The sequence below is a fragment of the Podarcis erhardii genome (genome assembly GCF_964252035.2).
Source record: "Podarcis erhardii genome assembly, chromosome: 16".
Classification (NCBI taxonomy): Eukaryota; Metazoa; Chordata; class Lepidosauria; order Squamata; family Lacertidae; genus Podarcis; species Podarcis erhardii.
Genome location: NC_138514.1, coordinates 9,918,632 through 9,938,258, shown reverse-complemented (window position 1 = coordinate 9,938,258; position 19,627 = coordinate 9,918,632). Strand labels below are relative to the sequence as shown.

The following is a 19,627-nucleotide window of genomic DNA, read 5'->3' as shown; positions in this document are numbered from 1 at the left end:
CAAACGCCAGCTCCCTCGGCCTACAAGTGAGATGAGCGCCGCAACGCCATAGATGCCTTTGACTGGAGTGAACCGCCATATGCTTTTATGCCTGTCAAGTAAACCTCTACACTTGACTGAATCTTTATGACATCCATGAGTGTTTATTGCCTACTGCGTGTGTACCTTCAACCCCAAAGACGCTTCCAAGGAAGGAGCTGTGTTGAGATGTAACTCTGCTGAGTACAGATACTGTCACACATGGGCAGCGAAAGTGATGCTGGACCCAATCCTTCTAAATCATCCATCAGGTTGATGGATTGATCCAACACACTTTCCCTACTTGTGATTTCCAGCAACTGGCATTCAAAGGTACTGCCTCTGATTGTGGAGGTAGAACACAGCCATCAAGACTAGTAGCTGTTGACAGTGAAGCCACTGTGGACTATAGTAATTGATTAGTCTTATCCTTCATTAAGTTGTCTAATCCTCTTTTAAAGCTCTGTAAGTTAGTAGCCATCGCGACTTCTTGTGGGAATGAATTCCATAGCTATCTGCTGTGTTAAAAAGTGCTTTCTTTGTCTATCCTCAATCTCCCAACATTCAGCTTCACTGGACGTGCCAAAGTTCTGCTGTTAATCTATAATTTTATACATCTCCGCATAGCGTGTACCACACTTCAGTTCTACCCCCTCTGCTGGATCTCAAACAATTTGGGCTTCCAAGGCTCAGTTTAACAGCCCATTCAACATTCATGGACCCCACTATTTGCAGTTTGCTAGTGCCAGCAAGCTTGCACACTGATTGATGTGTGTCCCCATTCAAATACACTAAAACAAAAAGGGGAACGTCAAAAGTCCTATCAGTCGGAGAAAGGAGAAGATCACACTATTGAAAAGAATTGTGAACTGCTAGTTATGCGTATAGCCAGATTAAAAAAACCACAATCTTCTAACCATTGGCCATGTTGACTGGCCACAGGTTCCCCAGTCCTGGGCTAAGGTAACAACAAAGATGCAAGGAGTTTGTATAAATGGTTTGTCCAAACTATTATTATTAGTTCTGCACTGGACCTTCTGCACACAAGCAGATTATATATATTCACAACCTGAAACCTAGCTTCAGTATTTTGAATAAATAAAATGGTTGGGCTTCATTCTTGATCTGAAAAAGCGATCTCAGAGCTGGGATCAAGGCTCCCCAACAGCTGGTTCTTTAGACACCCTTCCGCAAGGAAGTAGGGAAAAGAGGGCCAGAACCATTGCTGGTAATTCTCCTCTTAGCTCTTTTCAATCACCATAGCTTACAAGTGGCTGCTTTAGTCAGTCTTTTGAAACAGCTAGTAAGTTCTGGAAAACTGCACTTCCTAGTTATGACCAGGGAAGTGTTTAATATTTCAGAGTACAGCTGTGTTGCAAGGAGAGGGAATACCCCTGGTAGTCACAGGTCACTAAATATGGCCAGGAATTACAGGAAGGAATGCATGCATATAAATGCATGCATATAAATCTGTTTCAGCTGTGAGCTGTGCATTTGGAATTTGATTGTGGAAGGGTGTCTAAAGAACCAGCTTTAAATGCTGTAAACTGACTTAGGGGGTGGGGGCGGCTCTATATGAAAAAGTGGGATTAGAAATCTCTAAAACAAATAAATGAAATAAGGAGGCAGGACAGATAAAAATAACTTGCTTTGCAGAAATGTTATGTTGACTGTTTCAGTTGCTATCTGATTATTTCTTTGATACCATTTTCTGTCCTACAGGATCAACTAGGTCATTGGAAATTAAAATGGACTCTAATCATGACTGGATTCTGACACACTTACATGGGAATAAGCTCCATTGAAAACAGAGGCTCTTACCTCTGAGTGATGAAAATGTCAAAAGGAGAAATCTTCACCAAGTACATTGCTGCTGATCATGGGTTTTAGGCTTCCTGAGGTATCTTCTGCAGTGAACTTGGAAGTTGCAGCTAAAATGGGGAAAGGTTTTCTGACAGATGCTCATGCTGGGGCCTTCTCTACAAAAATGCATTTTAAATGTGAGGAAGAAGAGAGGACACAACACAGAGAAGTGCTATGTGAACCTCTCCCAGCTGTTCTACGGATCCCCTCCAAACCCAACCTGCTAATCCAGGCTTCACCAATGTGGTGCCCTCCAGCTGTTTTGGAACACAACTACCACCTGCCCCAGACAGTACAGCTGATGGGACTTGTAATCCACAACAGCTGGAGGGCCTTAGTTTGGCGAAGGCTGTTCTAACCCCTGGACACACCTGGATACAGCCCTGGCCACAGTGATGCCCCAAAGCTGACTTTCTTTTGCCTCCTTCACTAAATTTTAGGGAGGGCAGGCTGCCCTCTGGGAACAATACCATTTTGCTTGTTTTTCTCTCCCTATCCCAACCGCAAAGGGATATAAATTAGAGTGCATTGTGGTATGACAAGGTTAAAGTTCACAAATTGTTTAAAAACCATATTGTCAGAAGAGCAATTTTGATGGTCTGGACAAAATATAAAGACTTATTGGAGAGTAAGACTCCGAGGTGGCTCTCACCGGTGGAGGCCAAGGCACGTAAGAGACTTAACATGGAAGCCTACTGGCCTAAATATTGGGAAATAATTGAAAAAATTGGAGACAATTGGAGGTTGCTGAGCTTGGAAAAATTGAAAAACAAGGTGCGAGATTGGTTGCACTACGCTCAAATCCAGGAGGTTTTTAAAGTGGATAAAAAGGTTGGATTCCAGGTGGAAAAATCGAAATTAGAGACAGAACTGTTAGAGCCAAAAAATAAACTACTTTCGAGAATGTATAACTTGCTGCTTAAATGGAATACACAGGACGAGACAGTCAAATCCGCCATGATAAAATGGGCGCAGGACTTGGGGCACAACATTATGTTTGAAGACTGGGAAAGGTTATGGAACACCGGAATGAAATTTACGGCATGCAGTGCCTTGAAGGAAAATATTATGAAAATGATATACCGGTGGTACATGACCCCAGTTAAACTTGCTAAGATATATCACCTGTCTGATAACAAATGTTGGAAATGTAAAGAGGCGGAAGGGACATTTTTTCATCTCTGGTGGACTTGCCCAAAAGTGAAGGCCTTTTGGGAGATGATTCATAATGAACTAAAAAAGGTACTTAGATATACCTTACCTAAGAAACCGGAGGCCTTTCTTCTGGGCATTGTGGACCAGAGAGTATTTAAGAAAGATAGAACTTTTTTTATGTATGCTACCACAGCAGCAAGGATCCTGATTGCTAAGCATTGGAAGACACAAGATTTACCCACGCTGGAGGAATGGCAGACGCAGTTGATGGACTATATGGAACTGGCTGAAATGACTGGCAGAATCCGAGACTTGGGAGAAGAAACAATCGAGGAGGATTGGAAAAAATTCAAAGACTATTTGAAAAAACATTACAAGTTGTATGAATGTTAAAAAATGCTCTTTTCAGAAATTTTTGCTTCAGCATTGGTAAACTAATGAAATGGAAATTAAGGCACAAGAATTTAAAGGTGGAATAATGAAATAACTTTATTATGTTTAAGTCAAAACATATAAGATTTGAATTACAACAGTATGAAAATTAGGAAACATGATAAAATGAAAGATACAACAAGTTTGGAAATAAGTTAACAAATTGCTGATATTCTGTATTACAGAGAATGCAGGGTTTGGAGGATGTGGGGAAGTCCAATAGATGGAAAAAAGGATTATGGAAATTTGTAATCTCTTTATTGTATTTTTCTCTCTATGTCTTTATTTCTTTTTTCTGTACTTTATAAACTTAATAAAAATATTATTAAAAAAAAAAATTAGAGTGCAAAAATAATTATAAGAAGAAGAATGTGTCTCTTTCATGGTAGAGCCTAGACTGGCACGACAAGTGGAAGTTGGCCCCAAATCCCACAAAGGTACCATGCAAAAATCCTACTATGCCAACTAGATTTGCGTACCCAAAGGGCTTGCACAATTTAATAAATAGTGACAGAACAAATGAGAGTTCATTTCTCAGGGAGCTCACCTGAATCTGAGAAGCAGTGCTTCCCTACTCCTCTGGGAAGATTCAACCCCCAAATATATGAAGCCCCCTCCTAAGGCAATGAACATCTATCTGAATTTTGTATGAAGGAAGAGATGGAAGATTACAAGAAACAGTAAACACAGTTCTGTAGGCTCAACATAAGATGAGAGGGGGCATATTAGTAGACCCAAATGGGCTTTGAAGCAGATACAAACCCAAGCAGATGCAAAAAAACAACAACCCCTCAACGGCCTCCAGTCCATAGTCTACATAAAGCCTTATTGAGAAAAGGCTTAATCTGTTACAAGTCATAGCCCTGCTCTGCATTCTGGAAGAAACACAGGAAGAACATCAGTCTCCCCTGCTGTGTCTTTGCAAACATAGCTAGCACAGCAGCATAGGAAGCTACCTTATCTAGTTTAGCATTGTCTACACTGACCGGCAGCATCTCTCTGGGGTCTCAGACAAGGGTCTTTCCTATCTGGAAATGCCAGAAATTGAAGATGTGTCCTTTTGCATGCAAAGCAAGTGCTCTACCACTAAGCTATCGCCCTTTGGTAGAAATGGGCCCATTATTTAACCTGAATCACAGCATCATGAGTTGCCTCTTGCACCACCTCACCACAGCCCACTGTAAAGCAAACGTGTTTCTTTATGCCCTGACCCCTTGGGACTAAGTCTCTGACTTTGACAACCCCCAATGGCCCAACAGAACTTTATCTTCCTTCCTTGTCTACACTCTGTTTTTTAGAAGCAAGTGATATGGCTTCCTTACTTATCTGAATTCACTTCTATGGGTATTATTGTAATGGCACAAAGTCACCTGAGTCTACCTATTGAGACTAGAAATGGATCCTATTGCCAATATTTACATCTTGAGACAAATGGGCCACACATATAGTATCTCTCCCCTACTGTGTTTTGTAAATTTCAATTCAGAGGCTGTGTTTTTGAACAACTCTGTGTTTGGCAACAGCCACATGATCACACAACTGCAACTAACAGGTTCTACTGTTTCCATTTACAGCAAGAATGGAGAACTGCAGGCCTGGGGGCTGAATGTGGCCCTCCAACACCTCTCTATCTGGCCCTTGTAACTCTCCCCAGACAATGCTTCTCAATACAGCATTGTCTGGCTAGAAAACGTCCTTGAACTGTGGTCATAAATCTTGCTTGGCTGAAGAGTGGCTATGTGCATGGGTGGGTGCAAAACCCTTGTGACTTTTGTGTGGCTGGAATGCACAGCCTGCTTTAAGAGTCACATGCATTGTTGCACAAACTTTTGCCTCTGGTCCCTCCCAACCCCCCAGAAATTTGACCACGAGGAAAAGCAGCCCTCAGGCTAAATTAAATAAAAGAAAAATCCTCCACCAATATTTTCTATTATATTTATCTTAGTTAATAAAAAAAGAAACGCTTTCTTATCAATTAGGTTGGTTCCCCTTTAAGGGAATGAGCCTGTGGTCAACTCTAGAGAAAAACTATAGAACAACACAAAGTGGAAAGGAGAGCTAGTAGTTTCAGTTAAGAGGTTTGCTGTCAAGTTCAGAGATGCTCAAACACAATATAAATAATGCTACTTCATTATTATTATTATTATTATTATTATTATTCATTATCTATATAAGGCCACCAATGTGCATGATCCTCTATAAAGTACAAGAAAACAGGCACCTGCCCCACAGAGCTTACAATCTAAAAACAAAAGGTTAGGTCTTACTTTATAGTAGTTGAATGGGTGCCACCCCCCTGTGGCTATTTCCCATATTGACACAGAAATGGAGGATACATGTAAGAGAGAGTAGAGCCACAGCACCAAGAGTTGTCCTTGAGATAGCTTCTGATCCTCGCATGGCTCCTCCCCACATGATCTCACCTCTCTCAAATAGTTCCTCCACTCCCTGGAGCAGCATGGGAAGTAGCCATAGGTGAGATGCAACCAGGACAAAAAAGGCAGCTCCCCAACCACGTTTCTTGGCTAATGCGGTTCTGCCCTCACCAACAGGCTCTTGCTGTGACAGCCGTAGTTCTGTGCTCAAGCATTACAGATACTTTTCCGTCAGTCCAAACCCTACTGACCCTGCACTCTTCTGTATCATTCAGGTGGTAGGTCCCTTCCACTCACTGCTGCTATACTTTGAGTTCTACCCGCTGCTGTATTCCAGTCTTTGATTCTTTTTCAAATGAACACAGTGAAGATGATGCTCTTTAAGCCTCGCTATTCTCACCCTGTCAACTTTTAGCCCTGGGCTCCTCAAGAGCTATCTACAACTTGGACAGCAAGAGCTGATCCTGAGAAACTATGTTATGTCCAATTTTCACTTCTTTCTCAGATTCTCATGCTTTTGGGGGGGATTGGGGGGGGGGTTGGATTTCATCCACAATTGTTCATATAATCTAGGCTAGGTAAACCAAAATCTATTTGAAGTTGAATCAGGGTTGAAGAGCTGAATAACGAAACACCTGGCATTGGCCTCCTTCATTCTGTAACCTGCAAATGTCATAAGCCTTTGAATCTTAAGATACTGAGTCTCAAGACAAGTGGTGTAGAAAAACACACCTGCCATCAGCTCACCGGGTCTTGAGCCAAATCTCTCCTGCCTGTCTCTCTTTCCTTAGCATGAAGCAGCTGCGGTGGTGGCCTACCTTGGTGAGAGTCCATTTTGGAGGCAATTCGCTTAAGATAATCAGATGCAATAAGAGGAAAGAGCTCTCGTAACCTTGGTATTAAAAGGGGGAGTGGATTTTGGCAAGTGTTACCTTTTATCACCCTGCAGCACTGTAATGGGGCAAGGGTTACCTGCCAAAATGCCATCTCCTTCATATCTATGAAAGGAAGAGGAGCCCCATCCTTTGCTGCAACCTGATCATCAGACGGAAAAGCCACAGAGCAGGCTCTGGCACTGCATGTGGCAATGGGGCACATCATGGCAACCACTGGTGCCAAAGGTTTTATGAACTTTGCTGTAGCCTTGTGATACCTTTTGAGTCCAACCCTTTGCCCCAGTCATGGATGGGTTAATGTTGCACAGGTACAAGCTGGCATGGGATCAGGGAGCAGAAAGAAGGGGGCAGGGTGGGGAAAGGAAGAAGGATGGAGGGGGACAGATGGAGATGGAATTACCACTCACCTTGCATCGGCTTCACTGTAGTATTCCCTGGCAACAATGTCTTCAAAGAGCTCCCCGCCCGTGACCCTGAAATAGAACGCAGACCACAGTTCAAGCAAAGTCTGAAATCTGAAAAAAGCGCCCCTTGAGGGCAAACTGCTACAGCCCAGCTGTTCCTGAAAGACCAGAGGAGCTTGCCAGAAGTTCTAATTTTTTAGATCCGAAACACAGACTTGGGATGAAACTGCCACCTGTTCTGCTGGAGAAATTATCATCGGGGCCACTAACAGTTGTCAGAAGGGCTGAGCTCCTGGCAGGGTCCACTGGTGACTTTGGAGTCTCCAGGTCTTCTGTTGTTACTGTCTGTCCTCTCTGAGCAAGCAAACAAGACAGAGGAGGTGTAGCAGAATCCCCCACTTGCCTCCTGATCTGGGCCTAAGGACAAAGGGCCGACGGTGCGGAAGCATTTTGCCCAAAGCTCCCCAAACTCTGGAGCCAACCAGTTGCTCATCCGTGGCAAAGACCTAGGTGATCTGCTCTTCCCATATACTGCCAATTGAATAGTCTGCCATTTTAAGACACCGAGAAATATAAGCAACGAAGGCAGTGCTGAGAACATTTTGGAAGAGGCAAGTAAGAATGGTGAAAGACAAAAGGGGCACTTATGGCAGGAGTTTGTTACCAGGTTGATTACACAGATCACTGGTCATTAAATTTGGGGTAAGTGGAAGAGGAATGCCTAGTTTACATACTCTCATTTTGAAAAGTAAGCACTGGGCAATGTACTCCCTTGTCATCACCCAGGACCATGTGAGCGCCGCTGATTGGGCCTCTTCAAACAAAGAGCACAACGACCAAAGCATGGAGCAATTTGCTCCATCTGCCTTCCTAAGCTGTGTACTGTTTCATTTCCACGCTGTTGCTGCAGCTCTAAATCTTGTTCTCTCTCCCACCCACACAGAGCTACAGATGTAATGCTTGCAACCCGCTACTTCCCTCTGTGCTGCCAATCACCTGACTACGAGGAGCTCGTGTTGCCTCCTGTGTGAGAGCCAAGAGAACAACACCATGGATTTGCAGGGCAATTTTTTTTTGTTATAGCTGCCTCTTCAACAGCCACCTCTTTCCATTCCCTTATTCCGTGCAATCCCCCCTCAAAATGCAGCAATGTCTGCAAACTGGAACCCCCAAGGTAGTTCAGATTCTCTTTCATCACTCACTTTCGCCTAGATTCTCACCTCTATAGTTAACTTCGGATTTGACATTGCTAATTTGAATGGGAGAAAACTTAAGTCCTCAAGAAGCTTTGACAAGCCATTCTTGAGACTGCCATGGTAATGTGAGACGTTTTACTGTATGTCTGTTCAAAAGGAAAAGAATCTAGGAGCAGCTCTGCATATAGATGAATTTATTATAAGAGACACATGTATATAAGCACAATATTAAAGTATGATATTGTCGCAGTGATGGCTAGCAGGAACAGGCCTGTGACAAAATGATAATTTGGGAAGCTGCTCAACAAGCTGGAAGGCTACACTGCTTAGTATTGAGATATGCTGAGCATCTGCACTTCTCAGATATTTCAGCTGGCTTTAGAGGAGCAAGCTTGAGAAGCCTAATGATGGATATCAGCTCAAATGCACTCAACATTCAGGAGGCCCTTAAGATGAGGGATGGCTAGCAAGGAAAGAAAAACAGTCAGCTGTAAAAGTATTCTTCATTTTCAGCATGGCAAACTAGATTTGGAAGCAACTGTCAGCCATAGCACTTGAGCACTGAATTCTTCCACAACCCATGTGTTTCTCCCGATGACAGCGGTGGGGAAACTTTTCAAGTCCGAGGGCCACATTCTCTCTGGGGCAACCTTTTAGGGGCCACCTGCTGGTGGTAGGGGCAAAAGTGGGCCAAGCAATGAACGTGAATTTTACTTATGTACAATAAACTAGTTTCTACACAAACTCTCTACGCTCCATCTGGGCAAGCAAAAAGAAATGTTCCAGCCAGCAAAAACATGTAAAGAGGGTATAAAGCAGGTCTAGAGGAGATGGGTGGCCTGGCATAGAGGACGCAGCCTGGGGAGAGTGCCGAGGGCCAGATAATTGGCATGAAGGGCCTAGATTCAGCCCCTGGAACTGAGGATCCCCATCCTTGAGCTAAGAGAAAAACGATCATATGAACCCACTCCGTACTGGAGGCTCAAGTTCAATATAAAAAGGTAAAGGGACCCCCGACCATTAGGTCCAGCCGTAACCGAATCTGGGGTTGCAGTGCTCATCTCAGTTTATTGTCCGAGGGAGCCGGCGTACAGCTTCCAGGTCAGCATGCTCAATATCGAATATCAATAAAGACAGGGCAGGATACAAATAAGGTAGAGGACAGATATCCAGTGCTTTTTTCTGGGGGGGACGCATACCCCTAAACATTTTGTGAATCTAAGCTTGGCCTCATTGAGGGGCAGTATTTCATTATGAGTAGGAAAATGAGAGAGTACCCCTAAACAATTTTTTTAAAAAAGAAAAAAAGCACTGCAGATATCTAAAACTGTTTCCAGGCAATGGTTTTACAGGACAGGTAGATGTAGTGCACATGTTCCAGCAAACAGGTCAAGGGTATGCAAGGGTAAGCCCTAGCCCAGCAGGCCACATGGCCATTATTACAGTACTGTAATAGCTCAACATGTCTGTTTCACTGGCATCTTGCCCTTCTTGTGTAAGAGAGGAGCTGAGTATAAGAATTGGTTGTATGGGTGTGTCCTGAATAGTGCAAATGCACTTCAGGAATAAGCAGCAGCTACCAACACCACCACTCCATTTGACGCTTCTCCCAAGTTTACTGATTTTCGTGTACAGTGGTACCTCTGGTTAAGTACTTAATTCGTTCCAGAGGTCCGTTCTTAACCTGAAATTGTTCTTAACCTGAAGCACCACTTTAGCTAATGGGGCCTCCCGCTGCTGCCGTGCGATTTCTGTTCTCATCCTGATGCAAAGTTCTTAACCCGAGGTACTATTTCTGGGTTAGCGGAGTCTGTAACCTGAAGCGTATGTAACCTGAAGTGTATGTAACCCGAGGTACCACTGTGCAGTGTAACAAAAGCTGACCAAGGAAGACCCATGTTGGGCTGCTAGCCTTGTAAGGAAGAATGACTGTGCATTTTACTCAAAAGTAAGTCCCACTGAGCGCCATGTGATTTACCCCCTAGTGAATGAGCAGAGGATGCCACCTGAGTGACTCTGTCTAAGAAAGAGGTTATGGAAGAGAATGGAATGAGTATTAGCAGAGGTTACAGCGAGGAAGCAAGTGTGGGTTTAAAGTCTCTTCCCCCCCCCTCCAGTAATGCTGAGTTCCATGAAAAAAGGGAGCAATCTGTCATCTTTGTTCTTGAATAACAAGGTATACCACCCTCCAACGTTTCAAACAGCCTCAACAGATGATCAAAGCCTCCCCATTCTGCCCAGCTTTCAGCTTCATTCTGCATATACCAGGAATTGCTTGATATTCACAGAATCAAGTCTTGAGCCTATAAGGTTTTGGAAAGCACATGCAAAACCAACCCACGCAGCAGCTGGCCCAGTCCACAGCTGGGTCCTCAAGTGTCCTTTGCCATGTGGCCCGGGGGATGTAAACCTGCATTTTACTTTCAATCCTCCCGCTGCAGGCAAGGGACATACCAAGGTCTGTGTGACTCCAGCGAAAGACAAGCAGGAGCTGCACTGACTCAGAGAAGAGCTAAATATAGCTCACTGCCTAACTGGAGCTGTCAGGGAAGAGGAGAGATGAGATCACCAGCTTCTATATCTGGAATGAAGTGAGAGGCAGCCGAGCAAAGCACACAATGTCTCCACAAGCCCCCAGACACTTTGCAAAGGCAGTCGGCACAGGACATGGCCTACAGCCATCCTGACAAAAGGAATGGGAAGAGGGAGAGGCCAACATCGCTGTCTGGAGCCCTGGAGCCAACAGAGCCTTTAAAACTTATGCGGGTCTTAGTGGGCATGTCTCTGGCTAAGCAGCTGTTTAGTTACTCTGGGCATAGTGTGTCAGGGGCACTGAGTCACCCCCATCATTCTGATAGCCTTCCTCCTTCTCATCACCCTCCCCTTCGTGCTAATAGCTGCAGCTGCAGCCTTCTTCTCTCCCCCCCCCCCCCGTGAGGATGCCACAGCCTGCTCAATTCCCCTAGCAGCACACAAAATTTATTCAGAATTATACCTGTATAATGCTGTATACCTGTATAATCCTTCAGTATACCCGAAGGAGCGGCTCCAGCCCCCATCGTTCTGCCCGGACACTGAGATCCGGTGTCAGGGGCCTTCTGGCGGTTCCCTCACTGTGAGAAGCGAAGTTACAGGGAACCAGGCAGAGGGCCTTCTCGGTAGTGGTGCCCGCCTTGTGGAATGCCCTCCCATCAGATGTCAAAGAAATAAACAACTATTGGACTTTTAGAAGACATATGAAGGCAGCCCTGTTTAGGGAAGCTTTTAATACTGGATGAATCATTGTATTTTAATATTCTTCTGGAAACCGGCCAGAGTGGCTGGGGAAACCCAGCCAGATGGGTGGGGTATAAATATATTATTATTATTATTATTATTATTATTATTATTATTATTATTATTATTATCATCATCATGCAGGGGAGGGGGGAAACTATCCACAGTGTGCCACCAGGAAGGGGACAATCAGTGGCAACTATGATGCTGTGCTGGAGAAGTGGTGGTGGGGGGTGTTGTATTTTAAAGCAGATAAATTCAAGGTTAAGTTGAGTAGGGGTCTGGGTGAGTTACTGGGCAGGGACCTCAAGTGCAAGAATAGAGCATTTAGTGATACAGTCACAATGGATTTCCTACTTACAGATCAAAGACGAGGTAGTGGAAGCCTTCCTCAGATATGCTATCATGGAGGCGAACTGCAAAGGAACACAAAACGATACATTACATACCTGAAATGTTCCTCCTCTGCCTTAAAACATACATTGCACAAGGTACATAAGGTCTCACGGGCACACAGCCCATGCATAGCAGCAAGGCAGCAGTGTGATGAGGCCCAGGTAACAGGCCCTTCATCTGAACCTAACATAACTGTGAGGATTATCTCAAAGCATTTAGATCACTTAGAATGCAAGATCTTCCTTTCCACAGGCTCCTTCCCCTATCCAGCATATTGCTGCCACACTGCCTTGACCTACCAAGTCCCCGGGAGCACAGATTTATAATACAGGGGGAGAGGGAGAAAATAGACTGGGATATAATAGTAGATTGATTTTCAGTAAATCAGCAAGGATTTCTGACTCCAAATTGTGTAACAACAAAATCACACACACACTTAAGAGTTCAGACAACACTTGGATAATCAGAAACGGATATTTATGTGAAATGAAGGGCTGTGGTCTCAGCTCATTTCTAATACTCAAAACAAATTGCAATCTCCAACGCAATTCCTGATCTACAGTAGGCACTTGCCTGCCCATAAACCTGTTTCTGAGCCAAACTTCTGCAAACCAGCTGGGCAAAAATTAGGTAATAAATTAAGAAGATAAGACAAGACTTCCTGGATTAGACTAAATACTCATCTAACCCAGTATTCTGCTTCCGGCAGTAGCCATCCAGATGGTTAGGAGGAGTTTCTAAGCGCAGCCCACTCTTTGTATCCAGTATATGGTCATCACTGCATCTGAACACTGGAAATTCCATTTTCAGTAGGAACATCATTGTTTTTTGTGTAAGAGCAGAAATACCAGGCTCTTGGGCCATGGGGCTTGCAGTCTAAAATCGATTCAGGAAAACAACAGATCAGGGAGTGGGGGGTGAAGGGAGGAGTAGGGAGGAGTAGGCAGAGGGAAAATGCATGCATATTTCAATTACATGTACTTTGGCTTGGTTACAATAAAGCAGCCTTCCCTATGGATGTTTTGGGCTACAACTACCATCAGCACTAGCCAGTGGGGCTAACGATCGAGGATTATGTAAGTTGTGGTTCAGAACATCTGGAGATCACCAGGTTGTGGTAGGCAGTATGGAAGAAGAGCTACAGAAATGAAGGGGCAGCAATTCCAGAGGGAACAGGAAAAGGGAAGGAGAGGTTCAAGAAATAGAAAGGAGGGAGAGGACAGGTGGCTGCCAGAATGCTTGCAATGGGTGTCTCAAGCACAATCAGGAGTTCAAGCTGTCAGTTATCTCCCTTGAGAGTCTGGTTGGCACGCCTGCTTGGTGTGAACAAACCCAGTTAAAAATTCATTTATCAAGATAAATTCATTTATCAATTAAAATTCATTTATCAAGAAAGCCACGTAAAAGGTGCATAAGGTTACAGGACAATCTAAAATTTGGAGACAGACGTCCAAAATATTTTCTATGGAGACACACTAAAAGGTTTAGAAAACAGCTGGGTGCTTCTTTGTTTTCTAAACACAAGAAAACCATTCAACCATCTATGATGAAATTAAAATATGTCCAAGGTACTGAAGAATACATATTTTAGCAGTATAATAATGCCACTAAAACTTATGCCAGCTTAAAAATAAATAAATCTCTCGGTCATATGTTTATTTGAATATTTGAAGTAGAAAATATTGTAGAAGATCCACAAATCTCCCATAGTACTGAAACACCTCACTTGTGACAAAGTAGGATGTAAGTCTCTAACCCTACATTTCTGCTCCGCAAACAAATCATAATCATAATCATAATCATAATCCATTATAAGCTAACGAAGTGGCTATGGTTGCATGTCATAGTCTGAAATGAGAAGCAGGCTGATACATACTGCTCATATTGGACCTGCAGCTGTTCTTCCCTTTAACAAGCTGAGAAGAGACAGAAAATGGTGCTGGCTTACAGGTGAATCAATGCTCATGGTTTGTTTCCCTCCATGCAAACTTTGAGATGAAGCCAAGAAAAAACCTTTACTTCCTCTAAAGGTTTGGAGAGAAATTACAAGCACTGGTTCACATTTAACCATTGCTGTGGTCCCCGCCCCCCCTTTCTGGTTCAGAAAAAGAGGAGCAAAACACAATTTGAGCAACATGCACCAGCACGTCCATGATAACCCATAGTTCGTTTCTGGCGCAAGTTTCCTATAAGTGCCAAACATCACGAAAAGTAATTTCTGGCAGAACGTAGAGGGACACTTAATTTTTTCTTTAATAAACACACAGCACATCCAAATCTGCCACCCTGGGCTCCTTCAGGAGGAAGGGTGAGTTATACAGTGGTGCCCTGCAAGACGAATGCCTCGCAAGACGGAAAACTCGCTAGATGAGTTTTCCGTTTTGGAGGTGCTTCACAAAACGAATTTCCTATGGGCTTGCTTCGCAAGACGAAAATGTCTTGCGAGTTCCTGCGGCTTTCCCCCCCTTTTCCCCCCTTTTTCTAAGCCGCTAAGCCGCTAAAAGCCGCTAAGCCGCTAATAGCGCTAATCCGCTAAGCCGTCAATGGGCTTGCTTCGCAAGACAAAAAAACCGCTAGATGAAGAGAATCGCGGAACGGATTCTTTTCGTCTTGCGAGGCACCACTGTAAATGGAATTATTATTATTGTCAGGGCCTAGGTTAAAAATGGAATGGTAGAGCAAACAAGCTCACATACTAACTAGTGCAATGAATAATAGCAATAGAGTAGACTCCCCACTATAGAGTAGACTATCCACAATCCAGGTATGGAGCTGTTTCTTTTGGTCTCTACTAATGCTGTTTGCTTTATTTATTCATTCATTCATTCATTCATTCATTCATTCATTCATTCATCCATTCTCCCAAAGGCCCAGAGGTACATTTAAAAAGACTTTACTATAGCAAGAGAACTGGTGTGAAAATAGTGGCACTGATGGTTCTGAAACATTATTAGAGGAATTAGATGTTTTATGGCCCCTCTAGAACAGGGATCTGGATACAGGGTTTCTATATATCTATATAATGGGACTGTCTTATTGCATATTTTAATTATGGATGTTTATGTTTTAATGGGATTGTTTTCACTGAGTGTGTGACTGAAAGAGGAAGACTGTGTGTCTGGTGAGTGTCTGTGGTGTACAAGAGAGCACACATGTGCATATACAGGTGCCATCCCCACCCCTGGTATGTGGCCTTTGCAGAGATGGCTGAGAGAGAGAGAGAGAGATAGACAGATGATAGATAGATAGATAGATAGAGAGATAGATAGATAGATAGATAGATAGATAGATAGATGATAGATAGATAGATAGATGATAAATAGATAGAAGATAGATAGATAGATAGATGATATAGATATGTCTTAGTTTACAAAAATATGTGCATTGTCTCTTTTCAAGTTGCATTTTCTACAGATCAGGTTCATTTGTTGTGAGACATTACTGTTGCATACACTGTTAGGTTAGGAAGAAAAGAGGGGGAAAGAGGGGAGGGGAGAATGGTGAGTGGGGTGGGGTCAGGTGGCAATGCTTCTATTCTTCTACTTAGTGTATGTATGGGGTTTTGAGTCAGCGTCACTTGTGTGAGTTCTCTTACTATTCACTTGTTGTATTTTCTTGGTGGTGAGAGAGGTTGTGGGTGGCCTAGGGGGTGGTTGGTTGTCTTTGGTTGGCTGTAGTGAGATTTGTTTTTGTGTGTGTGAGTGTGAGTGTGTGTGTGTTAGCCAGATTGATTCACATCAGCGGATTCTTGTTGTTGTCTTGTTGGGCTATGTACGTGATAAAGGTGAGCCATACGAGGGTGAAGGTGTCTTCTTCTGTTTGTTGCCATGTCAGTTTCAGTTTATTGGTTAGTTTTTCTAATAAGGCTGTTTCCCGTACTATTTGATTCCTTTGGTCCATGCATACACCTGACAGGACTCTGCTGAGAGTAGGTGGGTTATGAGTTCTTTGTGGTGTAAATGGGCATTATTGTCTTGGAAGATGTTCAGTAGGAGTGACTTATTTATGTTTGTGTCATTGGTGTTCATACTTGTAAACTGCTTAGAAGTCTCTATGCACTAAGAGGTATAGAAATAAATACATTTATTGTCTTCTTCTTCTTCCACCTGCCTTCTTCCACCTGCCTTGCCCTACCCTCCAGTCTATGTTTCTCAATTTGTATTGTATTATTTTATGCACTGTGGCTTGCCGTTGTTTTATTGATTGTAATTTCGAAATTATTTATTGTACAGTGGTGCCCCGCAAGACGAACGCCTCGCAAGACGGAAAACCCGCTAGACGAAAGGGTTTTCCGTTTTGGAGGCACTTCGCAAAACGAATTTTCCTATGGGCTTGCTTCGCAAGACGAAAATATCTTGCGAGTTCCTGCGGGTTTTTCCCCCTCCCCCCCCCCTTTTCCTAAGCCGCTAAGCCGCTTATCAGCTGATCCGCTGATAAGCCGCTTATTAGCTGATCGCTGAAAGCTGCTAAACCGCTAATAGCGCTAATCCACTAAACTGTCAATGGGCTTGCTTTGCAAGACGAAAAAACCGCTATACGAAGAGCCTCATGGAACGGATTAATTTCGTCTTGCGAGGCACCACTGTAATTGTTAAGAGTGGGTTTCTGTTTAATTTTTATATGCTGATATTATTATTTTATACTATTCTAATGATTGTTGAATGTTAGCTTTAAAATAAGCAATCTACATCAAATAAAGTATATTTTATTATCACATTTTTGTATTGCATTAGATTGTTATAAGGTGTAAGGAGTACATTCTTTTGTTTCTTCAGCTTGTAAACTGCCTTGAGTATTGTAAGATAGAAAGGTAGTATACAAATTAAAAGTGATGATGATGATGATGATGATCATCTGCACTCCTTAGATGTTCAGCCCTGGGTATGTAGGTTAGATAGAAGGGGAGCCCCAGACGGATGAAATTGATGGACTATGCAGAACTGAATAAATTAACAGGAAGGATTCGAAACCTGCGGAACCAGAGATTCTTAGAAGGCTGAATATACGAACTATTTGAAAAGCAATTGTAATGAACAGATTACACTAGTAGGACTGCAAGAAGTTTTGTAAGGAGGACTATCTGAAATATTGCAAGAAAGACTATGAGGAGAATTATTAGTTAATGATAATTAAGAGTAATAGAGAAATTAAGAAATGCAGAATAAGTGATAAAGAACAGAAAATCATCAGAGGTGTTGACGGAAGTCTAAAACATTGTATAAGATCAGATGATTATCTTATAACATAGAACAATCAATGTTATATGATTGTTGGAAATATGTTTTAAAAAACTAATAAAAGTGTGTTTGTGTGTGTGTGTGTGTGTGTGTGTCTGTCCCCAGAAAACATTTCAGCACAGGGTCCCTTGCACAAGGAAATAGCCCCATTACACTTCCTTCCTTCATGTCGTGAAAACAGAAATGTCAGGCCCACTGAAATGGAGCACGAGATGCAGAACCAGGCCAAACGATTTTGCTGCCTAAAGGGAAAGAACAAACGATGCCCCTCCCTCAGTTAAGTTGCATTGCACCCAGGACTGACCAAGATATTTTGGCACCTGAGGCAGAAAGTCCAGCAAGTGTCTCTCCCTGGGAGTAAAAACATAATCATAGTAAATTAAATAGCTAAGATTTTACTGCCTTTTCATTATACCCAAAATCAGTTGCCTTAGACTGACCCTGCATAGATGTGAAGCTCTCTTATGTCACTCAAAGAGAAAGCGGAGCAGGAAACATTGCATAAAATGAATGAAGGCCTTTTTCTTCTCAGAGTTGTGGGTATCTTTTCAGACTGAAGCGCTTTAATGTCAGATTGAACTTCCCTGCAAAGTGGAACTGGCGTGAGAAAATGTGTGTGGTGCTAAATATCCTTTCCTCTCTCCTCGAAAGGTCAAGATCCAGCCCTCCTTAAGGGAAACAAAATTCATGGGCTTTTGAGACCTGGTTCTTTTTCTGTGCTTCAAGACATGTTGTTCCTCACCAGAATGAGGCTAATTAAACAAAAAGAAGGGGGAGGAATCATTTGCAAATGAAATACCGCGTCTCCAAAAGTTCTTTGCAGATGAGGAGAAAACGTCTAGCAAGACAAACAAATACAGGGCCAATGCTTATAAACAGGATTTGATTCTGCCAAAATATGACTACCACTCAGTCTCTGCATTGAAATTCATGCAGGATGATGCCTCAGTTCTGAGGGCCAGATCCCACAATAGAACTGCACCAAGAGAGCAAATCCAAGAGAGTGTAGAATATCTACAGCACAGATTTAACACTTATTCAATAGTCATGCCTTTCCCACAGGGAATCCTGGGAAATGTGTGAGAAGGGCTAGGGACCTTGAACAGAGAGCACCCTCACCAAAGTACAATTTCTAGGGTACTTTGGAGGAAACAAATTTACAGATGTGTGTTTGTACTGCAGAGATGGCTGGAAGCCAGGAATTCCTAAGAGATGGGATACTCAAGTGAGCCTAATTCACACCACCGAAGGAAAACCTGAATGCAAAGCATTTAGGGAGAAAGAATGGCAATATTCTACAGAAAAGGGACGTGGGTGGCACTGTGGGTTAAACCACAAAGTCTAGGAGTTGCCGATCAGAAGGTCGGCGGTTCGAATCCCCGCAACGGGGTGAGCCCCCGTTGCTCGGTCCCTGCTCCTGCCAACCTAGCAGTTTGAAAGCACATCAAAGTGCAAGTAGATAAATAGGTACCGCTCCGGTGGGAAGGTAAATGGTGTTTCCGTGTGCTGCTCTGGTTCTCCAGAAGCGGCTTAGTCATGCTTGCCACATGACCCGGAAGCTGTACGCCGGCTCCCTCGGCCAATAAAGCGAGATGAGCGCTGCAACCCCAGAGTCGGCCACAACTGGACCTAATGGGTCCCTTTACCTTTTCTACAGAAAGAGCTCACTATTTGTAGCGTGCAACCTATATGAATGGCAAACTCGTTCTCAGAGTGTCTGTCTTTCTGTAGCCAAAATGGCACCATCCACACACAAAAGGAAAGTATAGACAGGTGTGGGGAAAGGTTTGCAGAAGGAAAAGTAGCCTCTGGGAAAGGGATCTAGAAACAGCTCAGTGAGGGCTCGGCATACTCAGTAGCCACGGAAAGCTGACTTTGGTGGAGGGGAAGAGAAAAGGGCACAGTTGGTTAGCCTCAACAGAAGTCCACATTCCAACATTTTGTTACAGGTCCAATTGCTCTTTCATAAGTATCATACTAACTCGGCAATAATATTCAGCAAACTTACTCAATAAGACAATATAGCATTAAGTCCACAGGACAGGAGAACATTATGTGCAGGAGATTGACTGCAGCATTATACTTCCCTCCCTGAAATGTCTTCACTTTGTTTTAGTGCAAGCAAACTGGAGGTTAGAAAAGTACTCCCTAGGATCAAACAAAAACAGCTGGTTTGCCTAGCTGCATGAATGTGTCATCATGTTAAAGAAAAAGGAGGGAGTTAAGCCACATGGACACAGTGTTTGCTTTAACCTCTTGGGGTGGGGTGTCAGCAAAACACTAAGCATTGCCCCACTGACGCTCAGCACTACCAATCAACACAAAATGTAATGCACATACTTTTGTATTATACTGTAGATGAAGATTCTGGCTCCTGTT

At 43.2% G+C, this 19,627-nt stretch overlaps 1 protein-coding gene across 3 annotated transcripts in view; it reads right to left on the bottom strand.

The window, feature by feature from the left end:
* Positions 1 to 19,627, bottom strand: part of CAMK2B (calcium/calmodulin dependent protein kinase II beta) — a 133,830-nt gene that overhangs the window by 14,418 nt on the left and 99,785 nt on the right. For all 3 annotated transcript variants that reach the window (XM_081843400.1, XM_081843401.1, XM_081843402.1), the window contains exons 4-5: positions 11,977 to 12,031; positions 7,147 to 7,212 (exon numbers count right to left, since the gene is read on the bottom strand). In XM_081843400.1, coding sequence (XP_081699526.1) covers positions 7,147 to 7,212; positions 11,977 to 12,031 — 121 coding nt within the window. The remainder of the gene's footprint in view (positions 1 to 7,146; positions 7,213 to 11,976; positions 12,032 to 19,627) is intronic.